Genomic DNA, 21985 nt, shown 5'->3' with positions numbered 1-21985 from the left:
AAAAAATCTAAAAATTTTCGTTTCCAATCCGTTTTTTTTCCCATTCGGGATTCGGATTTGAGTATATTAAATGTGCCCCTTAGAGTTATTTTTAATAACCCTGTATTTTCTCACTTTAAAAAGCCATTCAACCCTTCTTGAAGCTTAATAATGTATCAGCCAGTACAACTGATAATCTGAGAATTCCATAACATCACAGCTCACACAGTAAAAAATCCTTTCCGAATATTTAGATGGAACCTCCTTTCTTCTAATCGGAATGGAAGCCCTTGCAAATGCTGGAAGAACCTACTTGTTAATAAAGTATCAGAGAGTTTATTATATGATCCCATTGAATTGTATTTACATGTCTCTCTCTTTAATGAAAAAGGTCCATGCAGCTATATCATCTGTAGAATGAACACTCATTATCATGCAATACAAGGGGGCATGGGTTGCCATTTACTGGGGCCGACAACAATTCAGAAGATATTTTTCATGCATATAAATATGCCTTCTGTATCCCACAGCAGCCACGGTTACATCCCTGAGGATCACTCTAAAATAAGTAGATCCGCCAAGTCTAAATTGCAAAAGGTAGATTGCATAACCATCAGAAATCATTGGTGTTGATAATAATTGGTTAGCAGGTTCCTCCCCTAGCAACAAAAAATTAGATATTCCTGTTCAGTGGCATGCATAGAAAATGTACTGTAAGCTTGCTAGACACACACACACACACACACACACACACACATGTAACAGTCTCTGCACTCTCTCCAGCTCATTAATATTCTTCTTAAGGACTGGAGCCCAAAACTGCACTGCATACTCAAGGTGATGCCTTACCAGGGACCTATAAAGGGGCAAAATGATGTTCTCTTCCCTTGAGTCAATGCCCTTTTTATGCAAGATAGCACTTTATTAGCTTTAGAAGCCAATGCATGACACTGCCTATAGTTACATAATTTGTTATCCACAAAATCCCCAATTTCCTATCAATTGAGGATACCCCCAACACACTGCCATTTAGTGTATAACTCACATGTATGTTATTTGCACTAATCAGAATTGAACCTCATTTGCCAGTTTTCTTCCCAGTTCTCAATATAAAATGTTTCACACTGACTAAATTAGAGAACCACATAATATTCAATGATATCCAAGTAAGTAATTATTTGGACCCACCCTCCCCACACTCATTTCTCATGGGCTCTAAACATTTGCTCAAAATAATATATCATGGGGTATATTTATCATGCTGTGTAAAAAGTGGAGTGAAACATCGCAGGTGATGTTGCCCAGGGCAACCAATCAGCAATTAGAATTCAACAGTTAGAAAACCAATGCAAAGCATCTGATTGGCTGTTATGAACACCATCACCAGTAATGTTTTACTCCACTTTTTACACAGTGTGATAAATATACCCCCATGTGTGCAGGCTACATGCCAAAGACCAGATATATAGCTCAGATACATAAAGAGTTATTATGTGGTTTCTCCTATTAAATAGACAGCACCTTGACTGATGCAGAAGCAAACATACAGCTGGACCTTGCTCTGTCTACTTAAATTTTTATTATTGGGGTAGAACTGTAACATCAACCTTCATTCACTATGAGTACAAGCAATAGCATGTAACGGCCTCATCTTTTATTTAGTTAGTGTATTTGTTTTTTCCATTGTTATTTATTGAACTATAGCACAGTGTTGAGGAATATACTTGCTGTTAATTTATCATTGATGATTTTATCACTGAATCCTTCTAGTAAAATAATAACTGAGTCTGCATTTTTTATAGCAATTTGCATTATAGGTAGGGTCAGTCCTTTGCTTAATAATATTTAGGCTAGATACACATCATGCATAATGCATGTGTCTTTCAGCTGGAACTCATAAAATAAAAAAGAAAGAATATACTGCAAGCTGCACACTGTCATAATTCTCCATAATAAAAAGGGCTGGATAACTTCCCAGAATGTTAGAGAAGCTGTGTACTTGCTTTATGGAGTGACTTTAACGGGCTACTTTACAGGTCAAGTGTTTGTATATTCAACTCAAACTGGGTAATATGTGCTAAATTCTGTATCCAAGAGCATTTATTGCCTGCTGCTTTATTTGCCTATTGTGCTAAAGGGGCCCATGGCCAATCTGTGCATTTTAGGAGGTATGTGTGCTTATTATGCAGTGTGAGGGCGGAACAATAATTCTGCACCTGTTTCATTCAGTGGATGGGTCTCTTTAAGGCAGACTCACGGGGTGCTTTGTCGTCCCTGGGGGACCTAACATTGGGTTGAATAAACCATTTATATTTCCTACTGCCTTACACTACATGTGACAAGTGGTTTAGGTCCTACTCAGCCGCAGATGCTGATTCTAAAAGATAGCCATTGGCCAGTAAGGATATTATAGCATAAATCATCAGTCGATAATAGATGTCAGGCCAAGGTCATAGTGCAACTGTTTTTGGCAGATCTGAACAAGTTTCTCAAAATGCATATGTTGAAGCTGATTAAAACAAGAGCTTTGACATTTCTGGGAGATGGTTACTTAAAACGTTATTGCGGATAAAAGTAACTAAAATACTAAAAAACAGATCTGTCGATTTATAGATTAATAGATGGTGCAAGAGAACTGTGCCAAAGGCTGATTCGTGCTGCAGATTGGGCAGTAATATTGGAAATTAAAGAACTTTTGATAGAAGCAAATCTCTTTGTTTGAGTGAGATGGAACAGCTGATTCCTTATGTTTAAACCTTATGAAATTGCTCTCTGTTTGGGTGACTTTGGATCACATGAAAATGTTTAGCAGAGCAGTTTCAGACATTTGGCAGGTGAAGACTACAATAAAACAGAGTACTGACTGCACTGGAACAAAACAGTCATCCACTTGAGTGCTAACATTATTGCAACAGTCTAACACACTTAAGTCAGTGGCAGCAATGGCCGGTAAACTAACAACAGAGGGAGCTGAAAAAACCTACTAAATAAGCTGGATGAGAAATTCTCTAGAAACTGTGACAGACTTTCTACAACATGACGCATTACAAACGCAGCAAGTGCACTGACATCAAAGCAAGTGCCACCTTTGCAGAAGGCTCTTTTGTGCAGGGCCCTCTTAACCTTTTGTACTGATTGCTGGTTGCGTTGTGTGTAATGCTGTATGTTCAGTGTATGCACCCATTTATCGTACAGCACTGCGCATTTGTTGGTGCTTTTTAAAAAAATATTATAATAAAAATAAACATACAACAATTGTTACGCCTACTCTGAACAAAGCCATAGCAACAAGAGCCATAAACATAAAAAAACAAGCAATAATTCAGGTTTCCATTTGGAATGTTTAACTAAAGAAAGAGAGCATAAATGTACCAGCCCAAGGCAACAACAGCCCTTTAGCAGGGAAGATCTGTGCTCCCAAAGATGCCCCAGTAGCTCCCCATCTTCTTTTCTGCTGATTCCCTGCACATGCTCTGTGCTGCTGTCACTTACTGAGCTTAGGGACCCACTCACAATATACTAAAATATAGAGAATATAAATTTCACAATATACAATAATACAGGTCATTATTACATGTCATAGCATCAGCATTTAACAATCAGCCCTGTAGCATAAGCTTTTACATAAGACATACATCCCTTTCTGCTTAATAATTTGTGATGAGCTTAACTCATGAAGCTTAACTTCTCAACAGCTGCCCATAGAAAAATGAGCATGTAAGTGTCACTGACACTTTTAACAACTCTAAATGCCTGGGTCTCTATTAGTATAAGGAGACTGAACCTTTAGGCTGGTGCAATAATTTCAGTATATAAAATATGGCATTTCTAGCTATATTTGATTTTATGGTTTAGTTCTCCTTTAAGATACCGTCTCATCAAAAGTTTTTGCAGCCTGTGCTGATCAACTAACCAAAGTCTACACCAACCTTTTCAACTTAAAACAAGTCATTGTAGCTTTAAATGCTTAACAAATGAATGCTCCAAATGAAAAATGGTCTTCATAAAAGCCAAGTTAAAAAATCAAAAAGCTGTTTCACAGTTTTTGAATGTTATCATTCCAAGCTCTCTGGATCTGATTCAATTTGGTAACTGTCCGAGAAGATGAACAGATTATGCAGTAGCCCAAACTCTGCATTCTGCCCTACTGCACTTAGAAAAGCTCAATACCACAGGTATATAGGTATTTTTTTTCTAGATTATAGTTTTGCCTTTAACTTATTTTAGTTTTGATCCTATCAAACTTACAAACTTTGATCTGCAATGGTTTCTTCAGTTCCTCGCCAAAATACCACAATCTGTAAAGATCTAACCTCTTCCACAATCTCCATTAATAGAGGCACACCACAGGATGTTGCCTAAGCCACAGACTATTTTCCCTGTATGCATATCACTTCCCATTCCAAGTTGTCAATGACTACAGATTTTAGAGAAAGCTCCAAGAAGTGATAATTGTTGAAGGTAAAGAGATAAAGCAGGGTGACACTTTAGACTCCAACTCAGTATGCAGAAAAGAAATAAGGTTACTAAAAAAAAGTTCATCAGCTCCTTCAACTCTTTAAAAGATTAAAGTACTGTGGTTCCAACATAAAAGTGCTAAGTACAAAGAGTAATCAAAAATGGCAAAGAAAATAATAAATACTGGTCTAACCTCAATCTCCCTTTAGAATTTTAGAAATAAGTAACGAATCGCAACCCAGTGACCATTCTCATCCAGGTCATGCAATACAATCTCAGTACAGAAGGTCGAAAGGTATAAAGGCAACTAGTAACAATTTGCTTAACAGCTTTTGTTGCTAAAAAAAACCCCCATTATTTTGGAGTTGAAATCCTTCCAATGAGGCCGACAAAGTGTCTGTCAGCGCAGATACACATGAAAGTTAGATGAGAGCTGATTGGCTTTTATCCGCCTGTGTACAAAATGTAGGTGATGTAAAGCAGAGCCCCCCGTGTTGGTTTGCTTGTTTTCTAATGGACCATTTGTCCAATTGTTTAATTTACAAGAAGTAAGAGAAAAAGGAAAATCATTTTTGCAGAATGGATACCATTTAACAGAGTTGCTGCAGATAGAAAGCAAATGAATATTCTTTAAAGATGACTTTTCCTGCACTATTAGGCGATAATAAATAATTAAAGTAGAAATGATTAAATAATGGTTCTGTGTCAGGCTTGATTAATACTTTAAATTGCAAGAAGTGAAAAAGATAAATGGGAACACAACCTGCACTTCTGCCGCTGCTCCAGTACTGCACAGATAACCAGGGAGACTGGCACACTCCTGCAGGCACCCACCCATGCACCCAGTTGGAGAGGTTTTTTTTTATGGCACTTCTATAGGATTTTCACATTAAGTAGTAATCACCATGTAAAATCCTTTAAAGTGCTCTTTTGGGTTTCCCTACGGCTGTGTGTAGAGCAGTGTGATTGTGTTCTATCAGTGACCCTTGCTAGGGACTAGTGAGAGCTCCCAATAGAAAAAATCAGACACTTTCTATATTCATTCCTACAGGATTTCTAGAAGCGTATGTATGAATAGGTATAAATGGAGAGTGGGTGAGTTTTTTCTGCAGCTCTAATCTCACATTTTGATAAGTCTGTCCCTAAGTGGTACAAGTATTGGATCTGTTATTCAGAAACCCATTATCCAGAATTAAGGGAAGGTCATCTGCCATAGTGTCCATCTTATTCAAATAATCCAAAGTTTTAGACACATTTCTTTTTCTCTGTAATAATAAAACAGTACCATGTACTTGATCCCAACTAAGATATAATTAATTCTTATTGGTGGCAAAACAATTCTATTGAGTTTATTTGATTTTTTAATTATTTTTTATTAGACAGAGTATTAGACAAATCCAAATTACAGATTATTGGGAAAACCCCAGGTCCCTAACATTCTGGATAACAGGTCCCATACCCCTACCTTATTTGAACTGTGAATGTGTGCAACGTCTGTGTTCTACTTCCAAGGTTATGTCTCTGTCTGTCCCCACTAGGGAGGGCCACAATTCTGAAGAGAAAAACTTGCATAAAAACTGTATAGCTTTAATGCAAGATGAATGAAACTATTGTATCATTGTTAGAATAGTGTTTATTAATCTTAGTAAGGGAACTAGATTGTTAGTTTGCTAATTTTAGTGGCTATTTTCTATTATAAGAAAAAATGTAATTTTATTTAGGGGGATCATGGTGACCCCTCCTGAACACCTTGCATCCAGAATATGGAACCTTTTTGGAAAGCTCTATTTTTATATTTTATTAATTTATCTATATCCCAAAATAACAGTTTTTCTGAAATTAATAGCAAATAAGATCAGTTGTCTTAAATGGGACAATAGTGAGTCCAAAAGAGCATTTGTTCTAGTTCCCACCTCATTAAGACTGTAATGTTGGTAGTTATTATATAACTACCAATATAAAGCAATATAACAGTTATCTAACAATATAAAAGTTGCATTACAGTAGTGTTTGACAAAGTGTTACTGCTAACTCTCCTAAAACATTTCTAGAATGGACCCTGCTGCTCGTTTTCTTTCCCATACAGCATGTCTCTAACAACTTTATTTATTTATTTTCCCAGTTATTAAAGCATTCAAGTTTTTAAGCCTCATTGAAAATCAATGGAACAATGTGATTCTCACCAGCGTGTGATTTTATTTTGAAGACAAAATGCCCATGGGAATATTCTGGGCCTACCCCTAGTCCGCAGTACTTTGCCCCCACTGCTTGTCATTGTGTGGCTCCCCCCCTGCAGCGGCACTATGCGTGCGTGCCCACAACGGGGTGGGGAGGATGCAGGGGCAAGTTTTGTTTGGCCCGTCCCTGATTAATGAAAGACCACCATTAATGAATCTTCTTGGGCAACACTTTTTAAGTTCAAACATCAGTTTCTGCAAAGTAAAATATATGCTGAAGCAATCCTGTCTAAAGACCACAGTGACATTTAAAAGAAAAAAAAAGCACCAAAAATATACATGAAACAAACTGACGTTTTTCTGTGTTCTTATCTATACAGGTGTGGGACCTGTTATCCAGAATGCTGGCAACCTGGGGACCTGGGTCTTTCTGTAATTTAGATCACCATACTAAAGAACTAAAACGTAAAAAACAAGTAGAGTAGAAATATTGTACATTATGTTCTGGGCTCCTATACCAGCCCAAGGTAACCACTGCCATTTAGCAGGGAAGATCTGTGCTCCCAAAGATGCTGTCAGTAGCTCCCCATATTGTTTTCTTCTGATTCCCTGCACATGCTCTGTGCTGCTGTCACTTACTGAGCTTAGGGACTGACTCACAATATACAGGTATGGGATCTGTTATCCGCAAACTGCTTATTGTAAAATATAGGGATATTATAAGTCACCTTGGAGTTCCATGGCCATATAAAAGCACGAGTGCATTTTTATGGGTCATGGAACTCCAAGGTGACTGCTAATATCCTCATATGTTACAAAAGGGGGTACTTTATTTTAGTCAGTCATGTGACAGAAATTACACCACTAAGCTCCGATTATAACTGATGACATCACTGAGCACAGTTTATAAGGAAATAACTTAAAGTTTGGTCCCACAGGAAAATGACCAAATTGTATATTATAAGTAAATAATTCTGATTTTTAAAAAATATATCCTTTTTCTCTGTTATAATAAATATGTACAGTAGCTTGTACTTGATCCCAACTAAGATATAATAAATTCTTATTGGGGGCAAAACAATTCTATTGGGTTTAATTGATGTTTAATGATTTTTCAGTAGATTTAAGGTATCGAGAACTAAATTATGGAAAGACCCCTTATCGGAATACTCCAGGTCCCAGGCATTCTGGATAGGGGACTTCTAATGTCCTCATATTTCTCAACAGGCGGTACTTTATTTATTATATTAAACAATATTTTGTGAGTCATGTGACAGAAATTACATCACTAAGCACTGATTATAACTGATGACATCCCTAAGAACCGTTCATAAGGATATAATTTACAGCATATTCACATCTCTTGCATATAATATATATATATATATCTATCAGTCCTGATGGTGTCTGCACTCCAAGGCTTTAGTATTCTGTGGGGTGCACAGCCAAAATCTGAGTATTTAGTATGAAATAATCCATGACCGGCACACCCTTAAATTCATAAAAATTTTTTTATTGAAAACTCATTGTTTAAAAACCAACGTTTCGGTCCTCATTAGGACCTTTATCAAGGATCATCCTTCAAGGATCATCCTTGATAAAGGTCCTAATGAGGACCGAAATGTTGGTTTTTAAACAATGAGTTTTCAATAAAAAATTTTTTTTTAATTTTAAGGGTGTGCCGGCCATGGATTATTTCATACTATATATATATATATATATATATATATATATATATAAAATCTAAAAGTCACAATACAAGGCTGATTCGCATTACATGGCAGCTCTAAAACCAGTGCAATTAGCTTCAGAATTTAATAATCAGCCCTGAAGCACCAGCTTCTATGTAATTTTATGCTTGATGATTTGTGATAAACTCTAAGCTTAGAGAAAATAGAAAATAACCACGATGGAAAGTTGTAATTCAGATCTAGAACTGGTCAGCATGAAAGAACTGTAGTCTTTGTCTTTGGACATGTAGTTATACCTAAAACTCCTGCCAAAAGATTTTGCATGCTGAGACTGTAATGAGAAACCAACCACACATATAATTTAATGGTTAAATGTAAGAGTGCTATATATTATGGCTCGGGCCTATGTTGGTCATTATAAGCACCCATCAGGTCTATCACTGTTGATTCTGCATTGCTGTTCAGCTGAACTGGCTGTTTATGGATAGGCTGCCAGAGTACGTAGGAGTTACTGATAACTATTAAATCATCCTTACCTTACTCAGCGTTCCTTGTTCTGCCCAAACAGAGTAAATTGTCTGAACAGAACACATTAGGCTGCTGTACTTTCTCAATGAAGATAGAGGTTTTACATAAAGTATATATTAACATATTAACAAGGTTGGCATTAAAGCATATATGTCAAACACAAGGCCCGGGGGCCAAATCCGGCCCACCTGGCTGTTTTATGTGGCCCTTGGTGAGTGTGTCTGACCATCCAGCCTGATCAATTTCCATTTTCCTCACATAGTAACTAAGACTAAGGGGTATATTTATCATGCTGTGTAAAAAGTGGAGTGAAGCATTACCAGTAATGTTGCCCAAGGCATCCTATCAGTAATCAGATTTCAACAGTAGCCAAAGCATCTATTGGCTGCTATGAGCAACATCACCAGTAATGTCTTACTCCACTTTTTACACATTGTGATAAATATACCCCTTAGTATCTTACTAAGTATATTAATAAAAAATTTGGCCCGCGACTTAGGCTGTGTTTTAGATTTCGGCCCCCTTATGTGATTGAGTTTGACACCCCTGCATTAAAGCAAGGTGTAATGTAGCATGTGTGTTTTAGCTTGCTGAGAAATACAGCTCTCAGTACCAGTGTACAGAGATTTGTACATTTCACAAAAAGACCAAACCATTACCAATTTAAAAAGCAATGTGAAAAATGTGTTTATTTACATTACTATTTATATATTTGCTAGAAGTTTCCAAAAACAAGTTGGTATCACAACTGGATAGAAGCACAGAGGAGAGATATAGAAGAATAACTGTAGCAAGTTTTTCTCAGAACATGAAGAAAAATACTGTAATAGGACAAAAGGTAGGAGGTAAATATAACTATACACATATATACTCATTGGCTCCAAATGCATTAGGTGCTGGGTAAGCATGAAACGCATTAGGCAATACACATGGGGTATTTGTTGCTTTTAATGTATTGAAATAAATTATTGTTTTTAACTAACCCAGAGTGGTATATGAGTTTATATATGTGTATTTACCCTCTGTTAATCACTAGGGTGTGTCTCCTTAGTACCACTCAGTTTAGTGCATACCTTCAGTTCTTGGGATTCCTATTTTTGGTTTTTAGGAGGTAAATGTAGATCAAACGTAAATAAGGTTGAAACTGAGAAGATGTGGATAATGAAAGGAATTAAAAAAGGAAAGGGTACAGAAAGAGAGGGGGAAAGAAGAGCTGGAATGAGACATACAGTGTCACAAATGTCAGGGAAATAAAACACGGAGAAAAAAAAAGAACTGACTTTTGGAACTCCAAGGGTAAAGTGGAGAGGTGATATGCTGCACTGTAAAATATGGAGTAAGTAGGACAGAAGGCCTGGAATAATAATAGATAGAGAGAGAGTGAGAGAGAGAGTATGAGGATTGGGGAGACATGGCGAAGATGAAACTGAATAAGGCAGTGAGAAGAATTTTCCAGGAATACAAAGTGGCATGGAGATATAAATTCATATTAAGCAAATGATAAACAGAAAGTTTTTCAAAATATTATATAAAACAGGACAAGGAGATTGTTCACTGATTTGTAAAAAAACGTCTCTTTGCCTATTGATAAAAAATGCCAAGGGAAAAGAGATCCCTGCTGGGAGTTTGTTAAGGTGTTTGGAAACTTAGGGGCTGATTTACTAATCCACAAATCCGAATCCAAATGGGAAAAATTCAGATTGGAAACAAACATTTTGCAACTTTTTCGTATTTTTTCATCGCCGTTACGACTTTTTCATAAATTGTCGCGACTTTTTCGTAGCCGTTACAACTTGCGCAAATTGTCGTGACTTTTTCGTAGCCGTTGCGATTTGCTCGTATATTGTCGCAACTTTTTCGTATTGAGCACTCGTAAACGGCGGGCAAAGCTTTCAGACTTTGCATGATTTTGGAAGCCTCCCATAGGACTCAATGGCACTCTGCAGCTCCAACCTGGCCCAAGGAAAGTCTCCCATAGGGCTCAATGGCACTCTGCAGCTCCAACCCGGCCCAAGGAAAGCCTCCCATAGGGCTCAATGGCACTCTGCAGCTCCAACCTGGCCCAAGGAAAGTCTCCCATAGGGCTCAATGGCACTCTGCAGCTCCAACCTGGCCCAAGGAAAGCCTCCCATAGGACTCAATGGCACTCTGCAGCTCCAACCCGGCCCAAGGAAAGCCTCCCATAGGACTCAATGGCACTCTGCAGCTCCAACCTGGCCCAAGGAAAGTCTCCCATAGGGCTCAATGGCACTCTGCAGCTCCAACCCGGCCCAAGGAAAGTCTCCCATAGGGCTCAATGGCACTCTGCAGCTCCAACCCGGCCCAAGGAAAGTCTCCCATAGGGCTCAATGGCACTCTGCAGCTCCAACCCGGCCCAAGGAAAGTCTCCCATAGGGCTCAATGGCACTCTGCAGCTCCAACCTGGCCCAAGGAAAGTCTCCCATAGGACTCAATGGCACTCTGCAGCTCCAACCTGGCCCAAGGAAAGTCTCCCATAGGGCTCAATGGCACTCTGCAGCTCCAACCCGGCCCAAGGAAAGCCTCCCATAGGGCTCAATGGCACTCTGCAGCTCCAACCCGGCCCAAGGAAAGTCTCCCATAGGGCTCAATGGCACTCTGCAGCTCCAACCCGGCCCAAGGAAAGTCTCCCATAGGGCTCAATGGCACTCTGCAGCTCCAACCTGGCCCAAGGAAAGTAACGATACTGAAGCTTGAATGAATCCGAAACTTTCGTACTCGGCGCGACGGCTACGAAAAAGTCGCGACAATTTGTGCAAGTCGTAACGCTACAAAAAAGTCGCGACAATTTCCAAAAAAGTTGTAACGGCTACGAAAAAGTTGCGACAATTTATGAAAAAAATCACAAAATACCGATCATAACGAAAAAAACGCATTCGGACGCTTTTCGGACATTCGTGGATTAGTAAATGTGCCCCATAGAGTAGAGAAATCACAGAGAAAGATAGGGAGGCAAATAGTCCAGGATTAGACAAGAAGGATGGAAGAGAAAGAAAGAAGAATGTAAGAATTCTTATCTCAATGCTTTTATGTTACAATCATAGATTCAATACATTTATATTATTTTAATACATATGTCTATAGATTCCACTTTCATAATAATTCATGGAAGAATTTATTCGAACAAACAATAATTTTGCACAGTCATTACTACATCTTCTTTTAATCCATTCCCTATTGAAAAACATCTGCGCTACATAGAATTAAGTACAACAGATAAGCTGAGAGGCATCTAGAGAAAATGCTCAGTAAGCAGCCTTGTACATGTGTATTGATGAGCCACTGTACATGGACTTAGATAGCAATTGCATATAAAACAGCCAAGAAAAAGAACATCTATACCTCATCTGCAGGAAAAACAATAGACAGAAAGAAGGAGGAAACTGGGGCATAACACAATGGGTGGTATTGCAGTGAAACTGCTCTGGTTAACTGGATTCAGTTCTGACTTGGGGACTCTTTACATAGAGTTTTCATGTTCTACCAATGTTGGCCTGGTCATCAGTTTCCACCCACACTGCAAAAACAGATGAATTGTCTCTTGATACCATACAATAGTGGGACTGGGAGGAAACATACACTGTAAAATTCACTGGGGCTCAAGGGGAATGATGGAAATGGTAAAGCAATATGTAATGTTTTGGAGCTATATAAATACACATAATATTTAAGAAGAGCATCATAGTTTGGATAAGAAGCAACATATTTTACTGAAGGGAGAAAAAGAAAATTGAAATGACTTTACAGAAAGGGAGATAGGTATAAAAAGCCTTCCGTTATACTGGCAGAGTGAGTTATTGTAGACAAAGGGCAATACATTGTTTGGAAGGGATGTATACTGGTGGTGGTGTGCATTGTATTAGTTATCATATCAATGGCAGCAGCAGAATTACCAGAGAATCTGTGATTTCCAGGAGGACAATAATTCTGTGGTCCTTTATGTGCTGTAAACCTCTTTATCAGTAAGTAGGTAAAGCTGATGCAAGGGTGGGGGGCAGTGCAAATGTTGCACCTGGGTCTGTAGGGCTTCAATGTAATTTGCTTCTTTATAACATTTCTAACATTGCAATGCTCCAATTGGCTACAGGCTTTTCTTGCTTTAGGGCGAGGGCACACAAAGCGTATATACACTTCTCACGGACCTGCGTTTTCCGGCCAGGCTACTTTCCTGTGATGCGCTGTGTGTCTGCATTTATAAATGCACGGTGTGTCCTCAACCTTAGGGGTGTTCTAAGGAACTTACTAGTTAGCTAGATGTTTTTCTTGCTCCATGAACATTCTAATACTCTTCCTAGTTAAAAAGTTTACTTTTAACAGTTACTTTTAACAGTTACTCGTTTTTCTAGCCCTATGAACATACTAATGATCTTATTGGCTAAAGGTTGGTTGTGGTTTTGACCTCATTTAATTTGGCTACACTTAAAAGCAGTTACATAAGACACTAAAGGTGTCATAAAGGGGCCTGTAACCCAGACAGCTAGATGTCAAAGCCAAATATCAGTTTGGTTGTTTTACCCTTGAGCAACATTTAATATGAAAAAAATAGGGAAGCAATGCAAGTATGAAAAAAGTTCATAGGGGTTGACCAATAAGGGCTGTGATTGGGTATTTGGTAGCCCCTATATGGACTGGCAGCCTACTGGAGGCTCTGTTTGACAGTACACTTGGTTTTATACCTCCAAAACTTGCCTTCAAGTCAAACATTCAAAAATGAGCACTCGTTTGAGACCACGGGGAGCAACATTCAAGGAATTGGGGAGCAACATGTTGCTTACGAGCCACTGGTTGGGGATCATGGTCTAAGTTTTCCTTTTGTGTTAGTTCTGCATCCTAAGGATTGCTCCAGCACAATATGGCTGCTTTGGTGCTGGAGTGACTCCCACATCCATTCCATAACAATCTATATTTCTCTGTAGTAAGCTGGCAGTTTTAGTCTAAACATTCCTAAAGTAAGTAATACCTGTCAATTAATACGTAATGCATTGTATTTAACAAAGCAATAGATATATCTCAACTAACAAATGGCTTTGAGAAGAATGCGTGAGTTGTAATCAACAACCGGAGGGCCTTTAATTGGCCATCCGCTATGATAGATAAACACAAGCCAAATGCACCGGGCTACAGCAAAATAATTTATAATGTTCCAAGAGTGAAATGTATGCGATTGTGAGGACTAGTAATGCATTATCTAGCAATGGTTCCTTTCTCTGGGGAGCCTCAGCCAGGCTGTTTGCACAACAGAGGAAGAGATTGGAGAGGCAGGTGCTTATGTATTGTGCCTTGCAGTGAGAGGAAAATAAAGAGAAAAGGGAATGCATCGTGAAAGCTGGCAGCGAGCTGTATAATTTATAGTGAGAGGCTGCTGCGGAACAAGTGGTGGCTATACATCTTCCAACATAATAGGTGCTAGTCAACCTGCGCTACAGCTCTGAACTTCAATTCACTGTTAAAATGTTCCCAAGCACAGGCTGCCAGTGTCCAAGCATACTAATAGCAGCCATAGAGGGAGACATGTACAGGGCACTGAGTGACACGGAAGATCCATAATCAATACCCTGCACTTCTTACAAGCTTTAAGTGAAATAATGAGATACCAGCGAGCTTAAAGGGCAACAAGCAAGCAAGAAATTTGTTTGTCATTACTGTGAATTACAGAACAACACAAGTTGGATGGGAAATAACCCCCAAAGAAATAAAATATACAGTTACAGCACATTCAGTGTAAATATTTCTAAACTTACCCACAACCCATTAGTCTAATACCACTGCCAGTAATATTTAATTAATATAGCTTCCCTTAAAATACTTTATATCTGACCCATTTTAGCCCTTATATACATTCATTTGGTCCCATCATTCACTACTCTATACAGTCCTGCAAGTGAGTAAATGCTGAAGGCTACTGACCAGGTCTGTGCCCAGGTTCTGCTGAGTGCTGACGATCATCCTGGCAGAAGGCTGTGCTGTTGGAGTTGGTCTCCTCTTCCTCAGCAGTGCAGGCAGCGGGTATGTCTCCTCACAGCTCTCTGTGTGTATCTCTCTCCCTCACGCTACCAGCGAAGGCCAATCTTATATTGACCGAGGGAATTAATCAGAAAGACAGCACAAAACCCTGACTCTCAGCGAAATTACCCTCAGTGAAGAGGAGGTGGGGAGCTGCACTGCCATACTAAGGAGTGAAGGGAGGGGGTAAGGGGAAGCTCACAGGAGTGCCTTATTGCAGAAGGATTTCTACTACTGGGAATGCCCCACAGATAAATAGTCCCTAGAGTAATGAGTTTTTTTTAATGGAAAATATATTGCTAGTACAGAGTCAAATGGCTGTAAAGCAAGCAAGGGTTTGATAAATGAACACGCTGAAGAAGAGTGGCTTGCTCTTTTTAAAGTGGCAGTAATATTCTTCTAAATGTGCCTACGGGAACTCTTATCATATGATAATGGAATATATATGTATATTAGGCTGCAGGGGAAGGCAATTCTTCTTTTACATTTTGAAGATGGCTCAATCCATAATTAGGAGCTCTAATCTTGCTGGAATGCTCTGGGGGAGGTCTACTGACACTAGTAGGTTCCTAAGCTGCAGTAGAAATGAACCAGACTGTACATGTCCCCTATAACGATTATATGAAAATGGGATAAAGGATAGAACTTTTGGGGCAAGATTTTAAAATGGGGGTTTGTAGGAAAAGAATTATTGCACAATGTGCATATTGCTCTTCTGTGAGAAGCTCCTGACTTTCAAAATCATTCATTAGCAATAGCTGCAGACAACTTTCATAGCCAGCTGAACAAGTGTTAGGCTAATGCCCCAGGGTGCGAGTTAGTCGCCTGCGATAAATCTCTGCTACCACGGGCAACTAACTGCCAAAGAGGATCGCTTCAGTTTTCCAAAGTCACACAAAGTTTCCTCCTGAGGGCAAATTTGCACGACTTTGAAAAGCCAAAGCGATGGGCATATGCGGAGGGTGACTTTTTTGTTTGGGGAAACTAAAGATGGGCCATACATAGACTGCCCTAAAGCTTATGTGAGACTTAGTGGATTTGCTGCTGGCATAAAAAATTAACCCCCCAACTACCTCTTGCGATTCCCACTGATTTCCAGGGATACTGTGCAAAAGTGCGGGTGAGCGTGCTTTTTTTACCCTAAAATGCTTAGGATGTAAAGGTATTCATACATGCACATCTGTGAGGGGTTCTCCATCCATTTGTGTTTGGGATCAGTTAGCTTAAATGTGTTCAGGTTAGTTTTATAGCTAGAAAGGCATTGGGTGCTGACATCCCAGGCACATTATATACAGTCCAATGCAGTCTATATTTACAAAATCAGCACATTATATGAAGTGAGATGCAGAGGGTACTGGAACCCCAGCCACATTATATATAGTGAGATGCAGTGGGTACTGGAACCCAAGGCACATTATATACAATGAGATGCAGTGGGTACTGGAACCCCAGGCACATTATATACAGTGAGATGCAGTGGGTACTGGAACCCCAGGCACATTATATACAATGAGATGCAGTGGGTACTGGAACCCCAGGCACATTATATACAGTGAGATGCAGTGGGTACTGGAACCCCAGGCACATTATATATAGTGAGATGCAGTGGGTACTGGAACCCAAGGCACATTATATACAATGAGATGCAGTGGGTACTGGAACCCCAGGCACATTATATACAGTGAGATGCAGTGGGTACTGGAACCCCAGGCACATTATATATACAGTGGCTTGCAAAAGTATTCGGCCCCCTTGAACTTTTCCACATTTTGTCACATTACAGCCACAAACATGAATCAATTTTATTGGAATTCCACGTGAAAGACCAATACAAAGTGGTGTACACGTGAGAAGTGGAACGAAAATCATACATGATTCCAAACATTTTTTACAAATAAATAACTGCAAAGTGGGGTGTGCGTAATTATTCAGCCCCCTGAACCACCTTTTGCTGCAATTACAGCTGCCAGGCTTTTAGGGTATGTCTCTACCAGCTTTGCACATCTACAGACTGAAATCCTTGCCCAATCTTCTTTGCAAAACAGCTCCAGCTCAGTCAGATTAGATGGACAGCGTTTGTGAACAGCAGTTTTCAGATCTTGCCACAGATTCTCAGTTGGATTTAGATCTGGACTTTGACTGGGCCATTCTAACTCATGGATATGTTTTGTTTTAAACCATTCCATTGTTGCCCTGGCTTTATGTTTAGGGTCCTTGTCCTGCTGGAAGGTGAACCTCCGCCCCAGTCTCAAGTCTTTTGCAGACTCCAAGAGGTTTTCTTCCAAGATTGCCCTGTATTTGGCTCCATCCATCTTCCCATCAACTCTGACCAGCTTCCCTGTCCCTGCTGAAGAGAAGCACCCCCAGAGCATGATGCTGCCACCACCATATGTGACAGTGGGGATGGTGTGTTCAGAGCGATGTGCAGTGTTAGTTTCCCGCCACACATAGCGTTTTGCATTTTGGCCAAAAAGTTCCATTTTGGTCTCATCTGACCAGAGCACCTTCTTCCACATGTTTGCTGTGTCCCCCACATGGCTTGTGGCAAACTGCAAACGGGACTACTTATGGTTTCCTGTTAACAATGGCTTTCTTCTTGCCACTCTTCCATAAAGGCCAACTTTGTGCAGTGCACGACTAATAGTTGTCCTATGGACAGATTCCCCCACCTGAGCTGTAGATCTCTGCAGCTCCCCCAGAGTCACCATGGGCCTCTTGGCTGCATTTCTGATCAGCGCTCTCCTTGTTCGGCCTGTGAGTTTAGGTGGACGGCCTTGTCTTGGTAGGTTTACAGTTGTGCCATACTCCTTCCATTGCTGAATGATCACTTGAACAGTGCTCCATGGTATGTTCAAGGCTTTGGAAATCTTTTTGTAGCCTAAGAGATAGAGATAGGTCTTAATACTCAGTCACATTGTTTTCTGGGGGACTTTATTTTAATTGCATCACAGCCTCAAAGTCATTAGACAGTGTAGGACTCACGTACAATGAGGGGCCTTGATGTGGCACGTGAGCTTACATATTTTGGCCGAAGTGTGGTACTAACACCTAATTTTTTGTAAAAATTATTTTTAAAGGCAAACTAAGCGCTGGCAAACTTCCTTTCTCTTTGTGTATAATTAATGGCTTTTTATCGTTTATAGCAGCTGGTCAACTTCAGATTGGCACAATAGTGTGTTTCTAGCAGCTGGTCAACACTACAGCGTGGGTTAGACCGAGCGCTGGCGATTTCTTTCTGTGTTTTGTGTACTTTTTGAAGCCTAAGCCTGCTTTAAATTTCTCAATAACTTTATCCCTGACCTGTCTGATGTGTTCTTTGGACTTCATGGTGTTGTTGCTCCCAATATTCTCTTAGACAACCTCTGAAGCCGTCACAGAGCAACTGTATTTGTACTGACATTAGATTACACACAGGTGCACTCTATTTAGTCATTAGCACTCATCAGGCAATGTCTATGGGCAACTGACTGCACTCAGACCAAAGGGGGCTGAATAATTACGCACACCCCACTTTGCAGTTATTTATTTGTAAAAAATGTTTGGAATCATGTATGATTTTCGTTCCACTTCTCACGTGTACACCACTTTGTATTGGTCTCTCACATGGAATTCCAACAAAATTGATTCATGTTTGTGGCTGTAATGTGACAAAATGTGGAAAAGTTCAAGGGGGCCGAATACTTTTGCAAGCCACTGTATAGTGAGATGCAGTGGGTACTGGAACCCCAGGCACATTATATACAGTGAGATGCAGTGGGTACTGGAACCCCAGGCACAATATATGCAGTGAGAAGCAGTGGGTACTGATGGCAGATATTCAGGCCCTGGCACTATAACATTGGCACTGATACACAATATTGATTTGTTTCCCAGTTATGCAGTCTTATGAGGGCTCCACTGTAACAGACTAGAAATGAACAAAACAATGACAAGTAAGAGAAAAAGGGCAAAAAACAACAACAAAAAATATATAAAAGCACAATTAGCTTTCTCAGTGGTGATACGGGTATTATAGATGCAGGTGACAAAAAAAATATTTAATTTCAGTGATTCAGCCATTAGAACATATACAGTATACTACCTGTGGGAGTTGGATGATGATACAGTATAGTACCATACACAACATTTGAAAAATGCAAAGAGGGACAAAAATGTTTTGGCCATGCTCATTTTTTGTGCATGTGACCACCCTTTAATACCATGCATATTTTACTAAATTTGGCATTTTATTTAAAGTTTGAACACATTTCTGAGGGTTTTGAGGTCTTGTTTTATGTGTTATAGAGTTTTGCTAAAAGAGGTGAAATTGCCCTTTTGCCTAAGCTGCCAGTCTTGGTTCCCCCAAGAGACCCGTTTAGCTTATTAGTTGTAAATGCAGGTGTAGCTTGTTAAGTTTTTCTGGGCTCTCTGCCAAAAACCCACTCATTTAATTAAGTTTGAGGAACATAGTAACTAAGTGCAGGTGTAGTTTGTTAACTTTTCAGTGCTCTCTGCCAAAAGCTACTTTTTAATTAAGTTTGAGAAATATTGTTTCTTTTTTTGCATTCAGTGCAGGAAATCAACAGGAAATGAGAGACTTTTCAGAAAGAATTGGGGACTGCGGGCTGAGCTGTCAAAATCGGGACTATCCCATGAAAATCGGGACAGATGGGAGGTATGGGAGTATGTATGTTAACAACCTTTAGATCATTCTTATCAGTCTTGATTTTCAGTTTGTAACATCACCCCAGCCCTGCCTACATCTGTGCCTTGATTGGTCAATTTTACTGTCTGTCAAGAGAGCTGTGCTGTTTGGAGAAGCCATAAGAAGATTCAATCAGAGCACAGCTGATTACAACAGAACCGGAGCTTGCAGGAATTCAAGAAGATTTCCCATATGTTAAAGATTCCAGAGCAGTATTGGCTTAGCTTCTTTAGCCTTATTGAAAATCTGCCTATGGCGATGCATAGGCCTTTTCAGAGCAGTTATTCGCCCGCAGTAGCAGAGATCTAGTAATCTAGTGCAGCAATTATTCAGATTGGCTATATGGCAACACATAAACATAATCTATGTTATTGTAACACCCACTCTCCCCTCCAGGGATTTCCTGAGTGTAGACCCTACACTGAAGAAATGCATTCAGAACCTCTGGATGTAATCAGTTTTATGCATAAACATTTAGAGTTTTTTTTAATGGTGTGGCCTATGAGACATGACTACAAAGCTCAGTATCAGACTGGCCCACAAGGATACCAGGAAAACTGGCCCAGGAGTCAATGGAGGAGTCTCCAGCTTACCCAGTCGTTTGGCTTTATATGGCTTTACCACAAACATCCCCATTTCTGGTTCAGAACAAATAAACAAGATAGAGAGAAGGATATAAGATATTATGTAAAGAGAAGAGACTTAAGAGAATAAAGAAGTTTAGTGAATGGGCCTGTGGTCTCAGGTTGTCTGGTGAGCTCCTGGCAACTCAGTTCTACTGAGGCCCAGCTCTGCCCCTCCCATTACCCCATTCACCCATTTTCCCACCCTGTTACCTCATCAGCCCCCCCCCCCAAGTGGCCGCCCCCAACCCAAAGGTTGTATTGTTAACAAAAAAGGTGGCAACCCTACACCCTGTAACTGCGCAACTGGGATTTTCAGTGTGAACTGTATAGAATTCAATAAGAGCTTCATCCCATGCAATTAGCAAACTTTCTAAAAATAATCAAAGATTCTGCACAGTTTCTGAAATAATCAGGTTTTACTCTTAACTATCCTCTCAGCAATCTGCCTCTCTACATGCAGCCTTTATGCTGGAGTTAAGCGGTTTTGTTGTAAGAAGAGGTAATTAGCTGAAATACATCACCTAGGCACAGGCCAGTGCAGTATCAGAGCTAATTATCCAGTGAAGAAAACAACTCCAGAGCAAAACATTTATGTAGAGACACAGATTGCTGTGAGGGGGAGAGTAAAGAGTAAAGTTCGTTATTCCAGGAGTGGTAAACAATTTTCAATTGATTCCCTTTAGAATGTTTCTTATTTCTATAAGATGAAGCTGGTTGTTTTCATCATACTTTCGCTTTAATAAAGGGGCCTGAAGCTACAGCTCCATCAGCTGATTATGAATCCAGCCCTGCAAGTAGATACAAAGATTTTCTGTGCAGAATTACATAGATGTATTCCTTTTACTGTACATAGGGAATAGGATACTTAAGTAAACAGTAAAATCCACATTGGGTAAGTTCATGTATAGGATTTTAATTTAGAGACTGACAAAATTGTGACTTGTGCTCTCCCTAGTGGTTATATCTAACACAGTTCTTTGCTTTTCTCTCTCACAATGCTTTGTTCTAAATCAGTTCAAGGACTGGTTAATTCTACTATTAATTTGTATTGAGTTCTCAATTTAATGGGATGGAAATGTATTTATTTCTAAAATAGCACAGGTCTTATCTTCATTCATTTGCATTCATTTCTGCTCCTTACTTGTTGGCAGCATTGCAGCAGTAGAAAAGCAACAGTACAAGAGCTGCTGGCATTCAGAAAACAATTACGTCTGCTTTATAGCAGGGACAGTTTTCCTCCTATTTTTGCTTTGGTTTCTCGGCTTAAAGAAGGATTTTTTGCACATAAAGCAACAACATGCTGTTGATCTTATCATTACCGCAAATTTCCAGTTTTGTAGCTCTGGGAAAATGTCTGCACCTCCCTTCACCTTTACCATCATCCCTTATATGTGTTTTTAGAGCCTACTGTATGTAATATAACACTGCCCCTCCCTTTACCTTAATCCCTTATATTTGTTTTTAGAGCCTATTTAATATAGCTCTAAGCCAAGGTGCTAAGGAGCACAAAATGATACTATTTAAGCCCCTGAACAGAGAATTGCATCTGGGCAATAGTCTGTATACTCTTAATCTGATTAAAAATCCATTGGGAGGATTCTCGTACAGGATTCTCTTACTCCTTGCAGCCCCTGGCACTCCATAGCCTGTATGCCAAACTATGTTCCAAAGGCTATCTAAGTGATTAAATGAAGGGTGATTTTTGTTTTTAGTGAGGCTAATTAAAGCAACCCATTAATACCTAATTGCACAGTTAAATGGATATAATACCCCACATGGTAGGGTAAACAGTGCCAATCGCTTAATACACATAGCAGGATA

General features: G+C 39.6%; 1 protein-coding gene across 1 annotated transcript in view; it reads right to left on the bottom strand.

Moving 5' to 3' along the window:
* Nucleotides 1–14923, bottom strand: part of LOC105946553 (inactive dipeptidyl peptidase 10-like) — a 36903-nt gene extending 21980 nt beyond the window's left edge. The window contains exon 1 of the mRNA XM_031897161.1: nt 14759–14923. Within this exon, the coding sequence (XP_031753021.1) occupies nt 14759–14797 (39 nt within the window). The 5' untranslated portion in view covers nt 14798–14923. The remainder of the gene's footprint in view (nt 1–14758) is intronic.
* Nucleotides 14924–21985: the final 7062 nt, after the last annotated feature.

This window comes from Xenopus tropicalis, chromosome 2, assembly GCF_000004195.4.
Source record: "Xenopus tropicalis strain Nigerian chromosome 2, UCB_Xtro_10.0, whole genome shotgun sequence".
Taxonomy (NCBI): domain Eukaryota; kingdom Metazoa; phylum Chordata; class Amphibia; order Anura; family Pipidae; genus Xenopus; species Xenopus tropicalis.
This window is presented reverse-complemented; position numbering and strand designations above follow the sequence as displayed.